Source organism: Chelonoidis abingdonii, chromosome 8 (assembly GCF_003597395.2).
Source record: "Chelonoidis abingdonii isolate Lonesome George chromosome 8, CheloAbing_2.0, whole genome shotgun sequence".
Lineage (NCBI taxonomy): Eukaryota > Metazoa > Chordata > Testudines > Testudinidae > Chelonoidis > Chelonoidis abingdonii.
This window is the reverse complement of record NC_133776.1, coordinates 1,066,034-1,083,340: the sequence shown is the minus strand read 5'-3', so window position 1 is coordinate 1,083,340 and position 17,307 is coordinate 1,066,034. Positions and strand designations below refer to the sequence as shown.

Genomic DNA, 17,307 nt, shown 5'->3' with positions numbered 1-17,307 from the left:
CCAAGTGCACTGCTCTGGCTAACAGAGTTGTGAGTCTATTTAGGGAGGGCCTTAGAGCCACAAGAAGGGGCCACCTGCTTTACAACAGTCTCCATCGTTTCTGAGAGGTCTGAAGGCTGAAAACTCTCGGCTCTTTATGACAAGCCGAAGTTGTTGCTGGCTACCCGAGTGGTCTCACACCGACTCTAGCAGGAAACACGTTTGTTATGAACTAGAGGAAAACCAGATGAGAGTGGAGGAGCAGGAAGGGACAGATGTGAAGCTGCCCCTGAATCTCAAACCATGCTGCCATTCTCCTGGGTGCAGCACTTCCCATACCAAGCCAAGATCCACAGGACTCTCCTGACCTAATGAGCACCGGGCTATGCCCAAGCCTTGCTCAGTTACTCCAGCCCTGCCCCAGACACCCACTCTGCTCTGAGGGGTCCCTGGCTCTGACAGGGTTACAGTGGCAGTGTGGCTGCAGACAGCCCCAATGTCACAGCTTCACCGAGAGCTCCAAGTGGCCCAGCCCTGTGACCTGGGCAATGGAAGGATGTGACACCTGGCCCATGAGATGAGGCAGCATGTCAGGGCAACGTGCTGCCACAAGCAGCTCTCTCTGCTCGTTCGTGCAGGGAACAGACTGGGGTCTGGGCCTGCCACAGCAGATCAAAGTGATGGCACACCCATGAGACCTGCTGTCTCTGCAACAGCCTGCTCCTGAGCAGGGCTGCTGCCATCCCCACAGGCACGGTGCAATGCTGACTCTGGTGGTGGTGCCGTGGGAGAACTAATCCCTTCCTGAGCCCTGCAGCTGATATGCGTCCGCGCCCGGGAAGGGAGAGCGCCCCCCGCTGTCTGCGCCGGGGAGCGGGTGTCTCCTGGCAGAAGAGTGCTGTGGGCTGTGCCCTGCCTCAGTCCACAGGCAGCAGCACAGGAGGAGGAACAGAACGACTCTGCTCCGGCCTGGGCACTGCTTGGGCCGCGCAATGCTGGGAGACAGCAGGGGTGACGCTTTTGGAAGCTGTCACTTGGGCAGCGCATTACTGTGTCACTGAACAAAGGGAAGGCCGAGGCTTCCCCTGTAGAGATCAGCTTTGCAGCATGCAGGGTGGATGCCCTGATGGGTGGGATGGTGCCGCAAGGTTGGGGCTCTCCCCAGGGACAGGAGAGGGGGTGGGATGTGCCCTGAAAGGTACAGCCAGCGTGACATTATATATCGGGGGGGGGCAGGAATAAGGGGAGGCACCGGGGACGCTCCCCCCGTCATGCCAGCCCGCAATGCTCATGGCATGGAGGAACACAGCCTCCAGAGGGGACACCAGCAGCACCCTCAGGTCCAGCAGGGGAGCAGGAGAACCCCCCCACCCCCGGTCCCTTACCGCACTTCCAAGGGGCACGCCCATGAGCCCAATAAAATCGAAAGGCTAGTGGTGGCGGCCGCGCAGCAGGGCTAGAGTTCTGCAGTGGCAGAGACCCCCTGTCCTCCAGGGGATCCTGGGGCTGGGGGTCAGGCCCATAGCCTGTTCCATGCTCCATCCCCGGACAATGACTGGGGAGAAATCTCTGCCAGGTCTCCTCCCCACCAGCTCTTTCCCATGCAGCACCACCATCAGACCCCACCGGGCGTATGTCTCGCTGGCAGAGAGCGCCCACTGAGTGTACGTCCCGCTGGCAGAGCACTCCCGCCAGGCGCACGTCCCGCTGGCAGAGAGCACTCCCGCCGGGCGTACGTCCTGCTGGCAGAGAGCACTGCCGCCGGGTGCACGTCCCGTTGGCAGAGCATGCGCCCACCGGGCGCACATCCCGCTGGCAGAGCATGCGCCCACCGAGCGCACATCCCGCTGGCAGAGCATGCGCCCACCGAGCGCACATCCCGCTGGCAGAGCATGCGCCCACCGAGCGCACATCCCGCTGGCAGAGAGCCCCCCCGCCGGGCGTACGTCCTGCTGGCAGAGAGCCCCTGCCGGGCGTACATCCTGCTGGCAGAGCACGTGCCCGCTGGGCGTACATCCCACTGGCAGAGAGTGCCCACCGGGCATACGTCCCACTGGCAGAGAGCACTCCCACTGGGCATACCTCCCACTGGCAGAGAGCCCCCCTGCCGGGTGTACCTCCCGCTGGCAGAGAGCCCCCCTGCCAGGTGTACTTCCTGCTGGCAGAGAGCCCCCCTGCTGGGCGTACCTCCCACTGGCAGAGCAGGCGCCCGCCAGGTGTACCTCCCGCTGGCAGAGCACGCGCCCACTGGGTGTACCTCCCACTGGCAGAGAGCCCCCCCCGCCAGGCATACGTCCCGCTGGCAGAGCATGCGCCCGCTGGGTGTACGTCCCTGTCATAAACAGATAGCTAAGGGTTAATATCTCTTTCACCTGTAAAGGGTTAACAAACAACACCTGAGCAGAGGACCAATCAGGAAACAAGATACTTTCAAATCTCGGTGGAGGGAAGCCTTTGTTTGTGTTTTTTGGGTTTTGCTTTGGTTCTTGCTGGAGTCTGGGAGGACTAGACGTGCACCAGGTTTCTGGCAATCTTCCCTGCTACAGTCTCTTATATATTCAGAATAGTGATATTGAGTAGACAAGGGCGGTTATAGGTCTTTTGATTGTTTCTGTTTTGCAACTGTGTATCTGGCTTGGTAGAGTTTTTAATGTGTATTGGTGAAAGTATTTAAATTATATTTCTGCTGCGAGAAGGCTTTTTTCATTGTCTATAGCTGAAAGACCCTGTAATATTTACCATCTAGATTTACAGAGATAACTTTTACTTTTTTTTTCTTCTTTTTATTAAAAGTCTTTTGCTTTTTAAGACCTGTTTGATTTTTCCCCCAGTTGAGGCTCAAGGGAATTGAGTCTGTTACTTACCACGGAAGTGGTGGGAACAGGGAGCAAAGAAGGGAGGGGAAAAGGGGGAATCCTTTGTTTCGATTCACGGGCTTGAAGCTGTCTGTTCTCTCTCTAGTGTACCCAGGGTTGGAGATCTGGAGGAAGAGGAGAGGGAAGGGAAATGGTTTATTCCCCTTTGTTGTGAGACTCAAGGAATTTGGGTCTTGGGGTCCCCAGGGAAAGTTTTTGGGGGGACCGGAGTGCCCCAAAACACTATATATATTTTTGGGTGGTGGCAGCTTGTCAAATCTAAGCTGGTAATTCATGCTAGTACCTCATTTTTTGGACTCTAAGGTTCAGATTGGGGATAGAATACTATGACAGACACTGGCAGAGAGCCCCCACCGGGCGTACGTCCTGCTGGCAGAGCATGCGCCCGCTGGGTGCACGTCCCGCTGGCAGAGAGCCCCCGCCAGGCGTACATCCCGCTGGCAGAGCATGCGCCTGCCAGGCCGCCTCCCCCTGGCTGCTCACCAGAACAATATGCATTCACAGCAGCATTCTGGTCTCAGTGCAGTCAGCACCAACCCCCCATTGACTCCTGGAACCGGTGCTTGTCCCTCATACCTGAGCGCTAGCGACCCAGGAGTGAGAAGGTGCTGCTGCTCCACCAGTCTCAGCAGAGCACCAGCACGGCCGCTCTTCTCCCTGTTCCTGATGTGCTGTAACTTTTAGAGACCCCAGCAGACCAGGAGCCCATTGTGCCAGCCCCTAGAGACAGTCCCTGCCCCGCAGTTGATACAGGCCAGGTGGACAAGAGCAGGCAAATCATCCCCTTGTGGCCTCTCTGCTTCCCTCCGTCCCCAAGAGAAAGGCGAGAGCTGCTAAAGCAGCACAGTCTCCCAATCACGTGCCAGAAGAACAGGAGACATTTACCTGGGCTGGACAAAGCACCGGAGACCATTCGATGGGGAATGACCCTGGGGCCTGGAGGGTATGGACATGAGATGGAGGAGTTCTCAGGCAGTCTCGTTACGGGTTTGTCAGTCCCTGCTTACTGTGAACAGAGACTGTCCTGTAGCAGCTCACCAGCCACCAGAGCAATGACAATGACTGCAGATGGAAGCGGCATGTTCCCTTGCTCCCTCTGTTAACAAGATTATTAGCAATGACAAGCACTGAAGTGAATTAAATACTAACTAATTAGGGCACGCTCTGAAAGCACAAAGTCATCGCATCCATGAACCGCAGGCGCAGGGAACTGATGTGAGATAATTCTGCAGTGTTGGGCAGTAAATCCCTCTTGTCCGTGGTTTCAGACCACAGGACTTCAGGCAGCAGCAGGGAACTTCTACAGATCCATGAACCGCCCTGGAGCGTCACTGCTTTATGCCTTGCTCAGGGCCCGCTCCCAACGTGGGAAGCCCCTGGATTCCACACACTAGCCTTGAAAAAACAAGGCTGCCATTATTATCAAGAAATAAACAACAAAAAAAGCCATTTGTACAGGACCTATAAAAACAATGGGCAAATTCAGGCCTTATGCATGGGCGAAACTCCCCGATGTTTAAAAGGGGGTGAATTTCACTCCCATTAAACATACTCCTCTGAATTCTGCATAGTGCAGCAGAGGTGTGCTGCGCCACCAAGATCCATGCTCTGGCACGACCAGCGAGTCGAGGTGCAAAACCAGTAAGTGGACAAATGAAAGCAGCAGCGGAGTTAACGTCCGCTATGTTCCACACCTGGGGGGGCACCTGATGACCTAGAGGGTTGGCCAGGGGCAGCTGGGGCTTTTCTTTCTAGCTTGTGGCTCTGATGGCAGACACCAAAGACCTCACCCTCTAACAGCTGTTTGAGGGCCCATGCAGAGTCTCAGCCCAGTTCCCAGGGTTCACAAAAGCAACACCCCAAGAGGCACTAGGTGTTCCCTTTCTAGCCATCTCAGCAGAGAGGCCAGCAACCAAATGACCCATCCCATCCCCATAGAAACAGTCCTTCCAGCTCAGGGCGCCTCACACTGGCAGGCTGGGGTGGAGGCAGCATGCACTGCTTCTGTTCACACTGGAGTAAAATGCAGCACTTCCAAAGAGGCAGCATTGCCTAGTGGTTAGGGCAGAGGACTGTGAGCCAGAGGATCTGGGTTCTATTTCAGGTCTGACCAGAGACTCACTGTATTACCTACCCCATGCTGTGCCTATCTGAAAAACAGAGATTAGAGTTCATCAATCTCCGTGAAGTGCTTTGAGATTTACAGGTGAAAATGCAACAGAAGGGCAGGCGATTGCTCAGCACATCCCATTCACCACAGGGAAACAAATCCCTTTGCCTAATGCAGAGGTGGGCAAACTATGGCCCACGGGACCGTTCTGCCCTGCCCCCGAGCTCCTGGCACAGGAGCCTACTCCCGGACCCTCCCCTGCTGTCCCCCTTCCCCTGCAGCCTCACCTCGCTCACTCGCTGCCGGCGTGATGCTCTGGGCGGCGGGGCTGTGAGCTCCTGGGGCAGCGCGGCTGCAGAGCCCGCCCTGACCCAGTCTCTGTGCTGCACGGTGGTAGTGTGGCTGGCTCCAGCCGGGCGGTGCGGCTGTACTGCTGAAAGCCACCGGTGCTCCAGGCAGCACGGTAAGGGGGCAGGGAGCAGAGGGGGTTGGATAGAGAGCAGGGGAGCTCGAGGTGGTGGTTGGGGGTGTGGATGGTGGTCAGGAGGAGGGAAAAGGGGGTTGAATGGGGCAGGGGTTCCGGGGGGCAGTCAGGAAGGAGGAGGGGTTGGATGGGGCAGCAGAGAGCAGTCAGGTGCAGGGGTTCTGGGGGAGGGAGGGGCAGTCATGAGGAGAGGGGGGTTAGATGGGGGCGGTGGTGGGGGGGAAGTCAGGGGACAGGGATAAGGGGTGGTTGGATGGGGCAGGGGTCCCGGGGGAGCTGTCAGGAATGAGAGGAAGGGTTGGATGGGACGACGGGTGGTCAGGCTACAGGGAGTGGGAGTATGTGGATAGGGCAGGGGTCCCGGAGTGGATGTCAGTGAACGAGTAGAAGGAGGGGTTGTATGGGAGTCCGAGTGGACTGCAGGAGATAGATAGAGGCGGGGCTGGGACAGGACCCCCTCCTCAACCAGTTCTCTAGACAATTTACAAAACTCAATGCTGCCCTCAGACCAAAAAAGTTTGCCCACCCCTGGCCTAATGGAAAACGAGGCGTTATTTTCCAGCTCTGAAGAGGCATTAATTGAATAACACTGCACTTACTTTATTCTAACACTGCACTTCTCTACCACTTGCCAGCTGAAGTTTTCCAACCACTCCGTTCAGCCTCGCCAGGCCCTGCACTATCCACTTCATTTTGCCAGGAAGGCTCATGCCCAGAGCGTTAACGTGGCTTGCGGAGCTCACACAGGGAGCCTGGCAGAGCTCGGAGGAGAACCCAGATCTCTGGCACTAAGCCCTGCGCCTGAACAACAAGGCAGAGCTTCAAGTCTCCTGCAAAGCAAGATGCAGCCTGGGGCTAAGGCTGATTTCTGACAAGTAAACATCACTCGGGACAGGGAGAATGTAGCAAAGGCAGATCGCTGAATCTCTACGTTGTGAGGGACCCAAGGCAAAACAGGCAACTGCAGGGAGGGAAGTGACAGCTGGGATGGTGGAATGGCTTGTCCAAGCCCCTCGGAGACGCTGTTATCTGTGAGGCTGGAGGAGCGCTCGACACATGCAAGCTCTCCTCTCCTGTCCCACCGAGCTTGCAAGGACACAGTACCTTGCAAAGGCTGCACGGGAGGCGAGAGGCTGATCCTCAGCAGCTGGTGCCACCTGGAGCCCTCGAGAGCGTCAAAAAAAAGCAAACGCTTCACAGCTCCGATTTGCCTTGGAACGTCCCAAGCTGCCTGGACACCAGTGAAACCAGAGCAGTGCCCATATGCATCACCTGCCACCTGTGTTCCCTCTCAGCTGCGTGGCCGCGCAGCAGCCTATCAAGGGCCACGCAGGCGCTCACGGCTGCGGCATGGAGAAGCGCCCCTTCCCCCCAGGCCAGGTGCTGCTGCGGGGAGAGAGAGCTGCAGGGAGTCCTCTCTTCCCACCGCAGCCCCGGGGCAGACTGCACCCCAAACTCCTCATCCCAGCCCACACCCCCAGCTGGAGTCCTCCTCGCTCCTGGACCCCAAACCTCTGCCCCCTCCTCCACCACGGACCCCTCATCCCTGATCCCATCCCAGAGCCCATACCCGCAACTGCACCCCAATCCCTCTGCCCCAGCCCTGAGTCCCCTCCTGCACCCCAAACCCCTCATTCCCGGCCCCGCCCCAGAGCCCACACCACCAGCCGGAGCCCTCACCCCCCCCATTCCAACCTTCTGCCCCAGTTCTGAGGCCCCACTCGTGCCCTGAAACCCTCATCCCTGTCCCCACCCCAGAGCCTGCATCCCCAGCCAGAGCCTGCACTGCTCCCCCACCCCTCTGCCCTAGCCCTGAGCCCCCTCCCACACCCCAAACCGCTCATCTCTGTCCCCAGAGAACTGCAGCAACTAGACCTCTCTGAGCATGCTTTGAGGGCGTGGTGCTCGACACTGCATGGCCCGCTGCCAGGGCTCCCAAAGTGGGGAGCTGACCCAGCATTAGCAAAGCAGGTACGTCAGGTAAAGGGCTCCCCAGTGCACAGAGGGGCCTCCATGGATGGGGAGCGATGGGGAAGGCAAGGTCCAGTATGCACTGCAAGGGCGGCCACATCAGCTCCACGACCCTCTGCCGCCATCTCACCGGACTCCTCTGCACAACATCACTAACTCAGAGACGCTGCACAAACAATGGAGAAATCCTTTATCCACGTTCTCCTTCCTCAGAGCATTTCCTGCCCCAGCCGGGCTCTCATGGCCCAGAGAGCCCGGTTTTGTGGCCACCTGATCTCTGTGCACGGGGCTGTCCGGGCCATGGGCACGGGGGTTCTATGATAGCCAGGGAAGATGCAGCACATCAGCATCTCGCTCCAGATAACTTGCTCTCATTCTAGAGCTAATGGCACCAGCAGCAAGAGCCTCGGGACATCCAGTGACACCTCACACTCTCCTTTTCAGCGAGGTCAGAGCACCATCATCCTAGGAACCAAAGTCCACAGCCCTGACCTAGAGAGGACGCCCGTGAGTCAGTCAAACACACAGCACCAGGCCTGTGGGAGCAGAAGGGTCCTGGAGAGGCTGGCCAGCCGCAGACAGAGTCACAGACATGGTTAGAGTCCCAGTGAGGGACACGTTGTTTCACAATGAGCCCAATTAACCAGTGGCGTGGTGGATTCTCCATCACTTGCAGTCGTTACCCATGCTCAGCCAGGAGGCCGGGCTTGGGGGGTTCTCTGGCCCACAGGAAGCAGGGATTAGACTGACTGTAAAGGTCCCCCCCTTTCTGGCCTTAACATCTGTTCACCCTGCCCCATTGCCAACAGTGGGACCAGGCCTGAGCTCGAGCCCTAAATGGCAAAGCCTGGCTGCACAAAGATCAGCAGAAGAGGGAGGCAGGAAAACTCTCCACAAGCGTTTGAGGGGGAATGAGCACTGAGGGCCTGAGTCATGAGTAACACCGCACCCTCGGCAGGAGGGGGGACTCAGGCCCCAGGCTGCAGGGGAATTGAGCGTGACAAGGGGCGTGATGAGGAGTCACTGGGGAAGTCATGCCTGACCAACCTGATTGCCTTCTACGATGAGATAACTGACTCTGGGGAAAGCAGTGGACGTGATACATCTTAGCTTTAGGAAAGCTTTTGATACGGTCTCCCACAGTATTCTTGCCAGCAAGTTAAATAAGTATGGATTGGATGGATAGAAAGCTGGATAAATCGTTGGGCTCAAAGGGTAGTGATCAACCGCTCGATGTCTAGTTGGCAGCCGGTATCAAGCAGAGTGCCCCTGGGGTCCATCCTGGGGGCAGTTTTGTTCAATATCTTCATTAATGATCTGGATGATGGGATGGATTGCACCCTCAGAAAGTTCGAGGACGAAACTAAGCTGGGGGAGAGGTAGATACGCTGGAGGGTAGGGATAGGGTCCAGAGGGACCTAGACAAACTGAAGGATTGGGCCAAAAGAAATCTGATGAGGTTCAACAAGGACAAGTGCAGAGTCCTGCACTTAGGACAGAAGAATCCCATGCACTGCTACAGCCTGGGGATCGAGTGGCTATGCAGCAGTTCTGCAGAAAAGGACCTAGGGGTTACAGTGGACGAGAAGCTGGAGATGAGTCAGCAGTGTGCCCCTGTTGTCAACAAGGCCAATGGCATTTTGGGCTGCAGTAGGAGGAGCATTGCCAGCAGATTGAGGGACGTGATCATTCCCCTCTATTCGGCACTGGTGAGGCCATATTGTGTCCAGTTTTGGTCCCCCTGCTGCAGAAGGGATTTGGACAAATTGGAAAGAATCCAGCAGAGGGCAATGAAAATGATCAGGGGGCTGGAGCACATGATTTATGAGGAGAGGCTGAGAGAACTGGGCTTATTCAGTCTGCAGAAAAGAGCGCGGATTTGACAGCAGCCTTCAACTACCTGAAAGGGGGTTCCAAAGAGGATGGAGATCGGCTGTTCTCAGTGGTGGCAGATGACAGAATAAGGAGCAATGGTCTCAGGTTGCAGTGGGGGAGGTTTAGGTTGGATATTAGGAAAAACTTTTTCACTAGGCGGGTGGTGAAGCACTGGAATGGGTTCCCTAGGGAGGCGGTGGAATCTCCTTCCTTAGAGGTTTTTAAGGCCTGGCTTGACAAAGCCCTGGCTGGGATGATTTAGTTAGGGACTGGTCCGGCTTTGAGCAGGGGGTGGGACTAGATATCTCCTGAGGTCCCGTCCAACCCTGATATTCCGATTCTATGATTCTGCAGCGAGGAATGTACAGGCAAGCAGCAGCCCTCACTAGGACAGTCTCGAGTTCTTCGCTGTGCATGTGACATTCCCCCTCTGCCCTCCAGCCTGCTCTGGGTGCCCGTATTTCAGGACAGGCAGAAGTATGGCCCATCTCCATCTCTACTGCCAGGCGTCGGCAGATACTGACCCCCAGGGCATCACCTTGACAGCGAACGCTCCTGATTCTCGAAAAATGGTGCAAGCTCCCATCTTGGGTGGCTTAACGGGATTGCCCTGCACACTCTGAACCAGCAGGGATGGATACCTCCCGCTGTGGGAGTGGGGGTTCATGTCTTCTCCATCTATAATGTCTGGGACTCTGTTCTAACAGAAACAAGGTGCCCTCTCGCCTGCCAGACCCATGTGCAGCTCCTGAATGAGGAGGACGTGTCACGTTCACACACAGCTCTCCACAGGGGAGCTGGCTGGGTGTGCGGCAGGAACCCGAGAGAGCTGCAATGGGGTGTGGGGGAGAAGAGGCTGGGGTCACAGCACCCCTACTCCTGGGGCTCAGCAAAGAGAGGCTCCAGGGCCCAGAGGAATTGAGACTGGCAGGAGCAGGTTGGGAGGAAGCTGGGGCCTGGAGAGGGGGCAGGGACCAGCAGGGACCTTTGGCCACAGATGATGTTAGGTGGCTGGTGTCCCTGTGCTCCAGCCATGCTCTCCTCTGTGCTGAATGGTCTGGGCACTTCGCCTCAACGGCTCCAGCTGCGCTGCACGACCCCCGCCCTGGCTTTCTGGCTGATCCCAGAGGATAACACAACACAAACCCCGGCTCTGCCCGGGACACACTGCCATGCTGCCTGGAACCTGCCTGGGGCCGCACTGCTGAGGTAACTCAGCCAATGCACCGGGTTTGAGCAATGGGTTAGCCTTGCCCGGGGGTGAGCAGCCCACCCGTGTAGCGTGTCCTCACGTGGGCTGCATGGTCCTCTCTGTGTTGCGAGGACTCCCCAGGGCTCCTCACGCTGTGGAAAGCTGAGCCACTCAGACATTTTCCCAGCTGAGAGAGAACTTGTCCGTGTTCACTGAGGGAAGGGGGCATGTGGGAAGGGTCTGGACGCAGCGAGGGAAGGAGGAATTGTGGGAAGCGCACAATAAGCACATCCAACGGGAACACAGCTGGTCTCAGCCATGGCTGCTCTCGGGTGACGGTGGGATGGGATGCAGGGCAATACGGTCACTTCAACAGAAGGTTGTCGCTCCTGGGCTCCATGTACCTTCCTTCGAGGACAGGGCCTGGTTCTCTGGAGAACCATCAGCCTGGAGTGGCTAGCCATGTCCTCACTGCCAAGTGGCCAGGTTATCAGCCCTGGAGGGGCCAGCTAGCCCAGGTGAGAGCTTGGGTGTGGATGGGAGCTGGGTTAGGGACAGGCCCCGACTAGGAGCCCGGGTCAGCTGTGCTGTGAAGTCAAGCCCTGCATCACACTCCCTTCCCCCTCCTTACCCTAGGCGGTGAGCTCCTCAGACAGGGGCATCTCTCACTCTGCATGTACAGCTCCATGCGCAGCGGGACCCCAGGCTCAGCTGTAACACACGAGCCCATCCTCACAGCATCCCAGCCCGCCCTGCCCCGCTGTGCCTTAAGCAGCGTTCTGCAGGGTCCAGCCAGAGGGGAGCTGCCAGGCAAGTCTTGAAGGGCAGACGTGCTCCCCCACCAGCACACCGGCCTTACTGCCTCCAGCCCGGTTACATCTGCCACAGACCATAGTTAGGGCCTGGTTTCTGCCTCCTCTGACCCTGCAAATGGCACCAGGCGGCCCAGCCTCACACTAGGGCGTCAGTTCCGTGCTGACTCAGAGGGAAGAGCACCACCTCCTGGAGCCCTACAGCACCGCCGGGGAGTCTCCCTTCCTTGGCTCATCAGCACTGAGCTGGGACAGACTGCAGCAGAGGGGACCGTGTGGATCTCAGCTGCCCTGGAAACGCACGCAAAGCCAAACAGCAATGGGCAAAGCTACTGGAAAACAGACTCTGAAGCTCCAGCTGTCAGAAGGAGCATTGCCAAAAACAGATGGGAAAATAACTGCATTTGGTATGTGCTTTTAATTACCACAGGCACTTCTGCATCGCACAGCGCAGCTGGGGGGGCTTTCTCCCCCACAGGAGCTATGCTGATCTTTCAAGGGCCCTTTTTCCTCTCCTCAGCACAGATTTGGGCACAGCAAGTTCATCTGCTGTAGTTTTGTATTTCATTATTTGTCTGTGCTGCAGCGTTCAGTAAATCCCTGGTGCAAAATCCGACTGAGTTCATTTAGGACTCGAGGAAAGTGTAGCTGTGGGTTTCCTGTGCAAACAGCTTTTAATAAACATACCACTCACACGGAGAAGAGACCCTTTCTATGCACTCTCACTAAAAACCAGCTTCCATTTCTACTTTATCCCAGCTCTTCTCCCACCCCCTCTGCCAATTAGCTTCGCAGCAATGGCATAAGCACAGCACTACAGACAGATCAGCACAGCTTCACTGCAGGATCAGCCCACAGGAGGAGGCAGAGAATGCTCCACTCTGGTACAGTGCTGATCTCTGCAGTAACGGAGTTATTATCCACATGTTACAGATGGGAAAAGCAAAGGTGAGAGAGAGGAAGTTATCTGTCCAAGGCTGAGAAGCCAGCAACCAGCACAGCTGGTAACAAACGTAGGACCACAATGATGCTTCTCTGTGATAGGCTTGGAGAACAAGCTCTGTTTTAAAGCAAAAATAGCTCTGGCAATTAGAAAATGGGTAACTGATTACAAGACGTGGGAATGGTTCATTGGGTCATTGTTAAGTCCAACACAGGTGCATGTCTGCCCCTCTGCATAGAACTGCTGGGAGGAGACAAAGACAAGCACCGCTCTGCAGCTGTCACATCAGCTTTTTCTTTTCAAATAAATCTCTGTTAACCCATCAGCAGGCAGCACTCCCTGAAGGATGCTAGCCAGTCTCATGATCAGAAACATTCAGTGAGAACTTGGCCCACGGCACAGGGTGTCTGCTATCACAATCCCAGCTGGGGAAGGGACCTGCCAAACCGAACTGACAGCTGGCGAAGACAACTCACTGCAATGCAGAGGTGAATGAAACAAACCTGCCCGCCCCTCCCAGGCTCACTAGTAAGGGATGTAGGGCTGGAGTCACAGAGCACACGGGCATTGCACTTTAATTTCACACATGGACACTCTGGACGGGGCAGATCTGCCCAGTTTGGGTCTGGCCTCTGAGACCACCGGGGAGCAAGATTTGCCAGCAGGCAGAAGAATAATAGGGGTGGTTACCACAATTAACTGATCAGTGTCAAGTAGCCCATATGTAAACTTGTGGGCATTGGCGTGTGCACTGCTATTGTGCTCACACACACACGTGCTGTTCATGTAATACACGGCTGGCTTCAGAGCACCCTACGGCTGGCAGCATGCTGGCCACGAGACTTGGGTTTCACTAGAGCCGCTGGATCCCAGACAGGCCACTCTCAAACGCCAAGGGAGAAGGGGCTGCTCCCAGGCCAGAAGGGATTTAGTTTAAACCAAGCAGCAAGTGCTGTTTGTGAATGGCAGTGTGGTAGGAAGCTGGCCGGGTTCTGGGATGGCGAGACCAGACAGGAATCCCTGGTACCAGTGGAGCTGCTAACGGCCTTTGGGGTGCTCAGAGGGTGGAGCTGGCAGGGTCTTTGCCAGCCCCTGCTTCCTGAGTGAACAGCGCCCTCCTCTGGATGCTGCAGAGCGCTGCTCTGCTAAGGGGGTTTGCCCAGGGTCAGATCCTGACTCACTGAGTCATGGGAAACGTGCTTTGGCCGAGTCAGTAGCAAGGATCAATCACATCTGCTGGGAATGCAGAAGCTACCTCCGACTGGCTGCAGCGCACAATAAGTACATCCAGTGGCAACACAGCTGGTCTCAGCCACAGCTGCTCTCGGGTGACGGTGGGATGGGATGCAGGGCGATACGGTCACTTCAACAGAAGGCTGTCGCTCTTGGGCTCCATGTACCTTCCTTCGAGGACAGGGCCTGGGCTTGGCATATGCCACCCAGCCCCGATGCTCCAACGCTCTGGCATCCCTTTTCCACCCGCCCTGGCTAGGACTGGTCATTTGTGCCACTGACACTGTCCCCTCACCACTGCGGTTGGAAATGAGCTCCCCAACCAGGGCAGGGCGTGCATGGGCTGCTGACGCATGCCCTGCCCTCCGCTGGAGGGACGCACTGACACTGTACACCGTGGAGCAGCCCACGGCGGGCAAACTATCAGGAAGGGAGGGATAAAGGTGGAGGGTGAAATGGGGCAGCCGAGGATAGGTGGAATGGGGTTAGAGAGTGGAAGGGGAAAAGTGGGGAACAGAAAAGGGAGGAAGGCAGTGCCACTCCCACCAGCGTGGGCATATCCATGAATCCCAGCTCATAACATGCCAGGCATAATCCTAGCTCTCATCAAACAGCTGCCTGCACCCACAGGGCCAGCTGCCCAGTCTCCCGCCCGCCCTGGCACAGAGCGCAGCTAGAGAGAGCCCAAACGAGAGCCCCTGCTGCCTGTGCTGCCCTGCATTTGCACCGAGAGTCAGCACCACAACACAGGCGTCAGCCACTGGCAGGCCAGCCGAGCGACGGTGTGGAGCAGGCTCTGGCTGATCCCCAAGCGGCAGACACAGGTGTGCAGCAGAGACGCCCAGCCGGACTGCAACCGAGGGAGCTGCACGCTGACGGGGACCGGACACCAGCCCTGCAGCTCCAGAATGGGAGTGCGGCGCTGTGGAGAAAGCAGTATCGTCAGCGGTATCCTGGCGGCAGTGCAGAGCTGACAGCACGGGGGCGGCAGGAAACGCTCGCCCTCCAGACCTTTCAACAGAAACAAACAATAAAAATCCAGCAAAACCTCCAAAAACAGAGCACAGCCAGGGCATTGGAAGAAGCAGCTGGAGGGGAGAGGCCTGGCACTCGGAGGGTCCTTCTACCCAGCCACCGAGACATTTTGCAACAAACTCCTCTGGCTCCTTTCTGGCTGCCCTGCAGCTCTGCTGTGCCACCAGTGCCACCTGCTGCCAGGCAGCAAGGATGGTACCTTCCCAGCAGCCTGGCGTCCCGGGGAACTTCTCCCACGTCTGCGTGTCTGACACCTCATCCAGTGCAGGCTGCTGATCTGGCCCTGGGCCCCACGTGGTGCTCACAGCCTCTGCGACTGCCAGCCAAGGGATTCCACGTCTCATGCCGGAGCCAAGAGACCCCGCTGGGCTGGGTGCACAGGCCCTGCCCCGAAGAGCTTCCAGCCTGAGACGTCAAGCGACCCAATAGTGCCAGCGTGAGGGCAGGGCCACACCTTGCTCCTGTGAACCCCCGTCCTGCACGAATGTCGGCTCATCTTTAAACCTTTTCTGCTAGCTTCATTTTTCTCTCCTGTGCCTTTATGGCCATGACTAATTAGGCGCAGTCCTTACTGCCCGTTGCTATTTACTCCTGGGGGAAATTCTGCACGACTGCCCAATGCAGAATTTTACAGAAATTAATATTGTCTGCGCAGAATTTCCTTTTTTCCGAACAGAAATGGGCTGCAGAGATGTCGGTGGCCACTAGGGAAAGAGCCTAGGTCGCAAATAGAAGACAAGACCAGGGTAGGGAACTGGAGGGTCCCCAGGACTTGCAGAACCCAGCACACCCTGAAGGAAGAAGGTGGCAGCGCCCAGGAAACTCCCTGCAAGCCTGGGACCCAGCATGAGGCTGTTTCTCCCTCTGGATCCCTGGGCTCTAGGAGGATAGGGTTTGCAAGTGTCTGCATGGGGGGGAAGGAGGCCATGGCTGGGCTCTGGTGAGTAGGGTCTACGGCTGGGCTCTGGTGGGGGAGGGGTGTGAATGTCTGGGTTAGTGGGGAAGGGGCAGAGAAACAGGAACTGGGATGTCATAGGAGTTTCTTTAACTCTCTACTCCTGGAGGAGTTTTCGTGTATGCCTGTCTTGTTACAGACATACTTGCTGACAGGTATTTTGAAATAAATTACCAAAATAATTGAAATTGGTGTAATTATATAGTGCTATTTTTACAAATAAAATTTGCAGAATTTTAAAATATTGTGTGCAGAATTTTTAATTTTTGGCGCAGCATGCCCCCATGAGTAGCTATTGTCCCTGCCTGGTTCCCCTCTGAGTTCTCTGTGACCGTTCCCTGTTTGCTAAGCTCTCAGATTAACTTGGCTTTTTAAAGGTTTCTCTAGATACATTTCAAACTCCTCTCGAATGAGCTCAGCCTTTCAGGCTTGTCTGCCTTTGCACTGGCATTTCTCACACAACTGCCAGGTTTTCACTCTCTAAGGATGGGCCAAGTGACAGATGATGCTACCTGGAGCCAGCCTCACAGGAGGCGAGCACAGCACGTGAGCTGGATCAGTCGAATTGAGTGTGGAAGCAAAAAGAACACTCAGTGCAAACTCAGTGAACCCAGGGTCTGAGCTGCTCAGCAGCCTGCACCATGGGTGCCTACCAAAGCTCTGAGGTGTGGGCATGTTTCTAGCACGGTCCCTGGGGATCAGTGCCTGACCCTGCACAATTTACCATTTTTATCAATGGCCTGGAAGAAAACAAAATCGTCACTGATGGTATCTAATATGGCTACGGTAAATGTCCACAGCTAGGAATAATGAATGTAGGCCATGCTTACTGGACGAGGCGGGAGGGGTCTATCCTTGGAAGCTGACTCTGACAAAGACTTGGGAGGGAGGGGGGGTTGAAATCAGCTAAATATGAATTCCCAGTGTGACCAAAAGAGCTAATGCGATCCTTGGACGCATAAACAAGGGAATCTGGAGTAGGAATAGAGAAGTTACTTTACCTCGTATTTGGTACTGGTGTGAACCCTGCTGGAATATTATGTCCAGTTCTAGTGTCCACAATTCAGGAAGGATGTTCATAAACTAAAGAGGGTTAAGAACATAAGAACGGCCATACTGGGTCAGACCCAAGGTCCATCTAGCCCAGTGTACTGTCTTCCAACAGTGGCCAATGCCAGGTGCCTGTAGTGGGGTGAACACCCGCTCCAGCCCGGAAGGGGTTGGAAAAGCCCTGCAGAGGGCTGGGGCTGGGCTGCAGAAGGGAGCAAACCCCCAGCTGACTGGCGGAAGTGGCGGGGCTGAGGCCACGCCCCAAACTGAGCAACTGGGCCTTATAAGGTGGCCAGGGCAGCCGGAAGCTGAGCAGTCTCACTCTAACCGGAGACAGAGACAGGCCTGGCTGCTGGGGAACTCACCTGGGGACCTAGACGGAGGCAGGGCTGGGGAAAGGCCTTAGGTAGAAAGAAAGAAAACAATTCAGCTTGTAAATTCCTTTTGCTGGCTGCTTGCTCACAGCTTGAAGCCTCCTCTTAACAAAGACCCTTGTTAAAAAACTTAACACCTCTGCCCTCAGGTTGCTTTCCAAGCGGCTAGAAAGGAGAGAAAAAAAAATCCCACTGGCTTTTGGATCCTAAAAAAAAATCCAACCGCTGCTCACCACGTCAAGGTTTCTTTCCCCACTCTGAACTTTAGGGTACAGATGTGGGGACCTGCACGGATGCTTCTAAGCCTAATTACTAGCTTAGCTCTGGTGTACTGCCACCACCCAGAATTCCAGTGTCTGGGGCACTCTCTGTTCCCCCAAAACTTCATCCCCTCCCTGGGTTGCCTTGAGGGACTTCA

General features: G+C 56.2%; 1 protein-coding gene across 9 annotated transcripts in view; it reads right to left on the bottom strand.

The window, feature by feature from the left end:
- Nucleotides 1–17,074, bottom strand: part of XXYLT1 (xyloside xylosyltransferase 1) — a 95,855-nt gene extending 78,781 nt beyond the window's left edge. The window contains exons 1-3 of one of the 9 annotated variants that reach the window (XM_075069037.1): nucleotides 16,467–16,559; nucleotides 6,045–6,614; nucleotides 3,863–4,245 (exon numbers count right to left, since the gene is read on the bottom strand). Coding sequence is in view for 2 of the 9 variants with exons in the window: in XM_075069035.1 (XP_074925136.1) it covers nucleotides 11,119–11,217 (99 nt within the window). In the remaining 7 variants the exon portion in view is untranslated. Of the gene's footprint in view, nucleotides 1–3,431; nucleotides 3,822–3,862; nucleotides 4,251–6,044; nucleotides 6,890–11,118; nucleotides 11,374–16,466; nucleotides 16,561–16,880 lie in introns of those variants that run through there. The other 8 variants (XM_075069038.1, XM_075069039.1, XM_075069036.1 and 5 more) reach the window with 8 other exon arrangements.
- Between the last annotated feature and the right edge of the window lie 233 nt (nucleotides 17,075–17,307).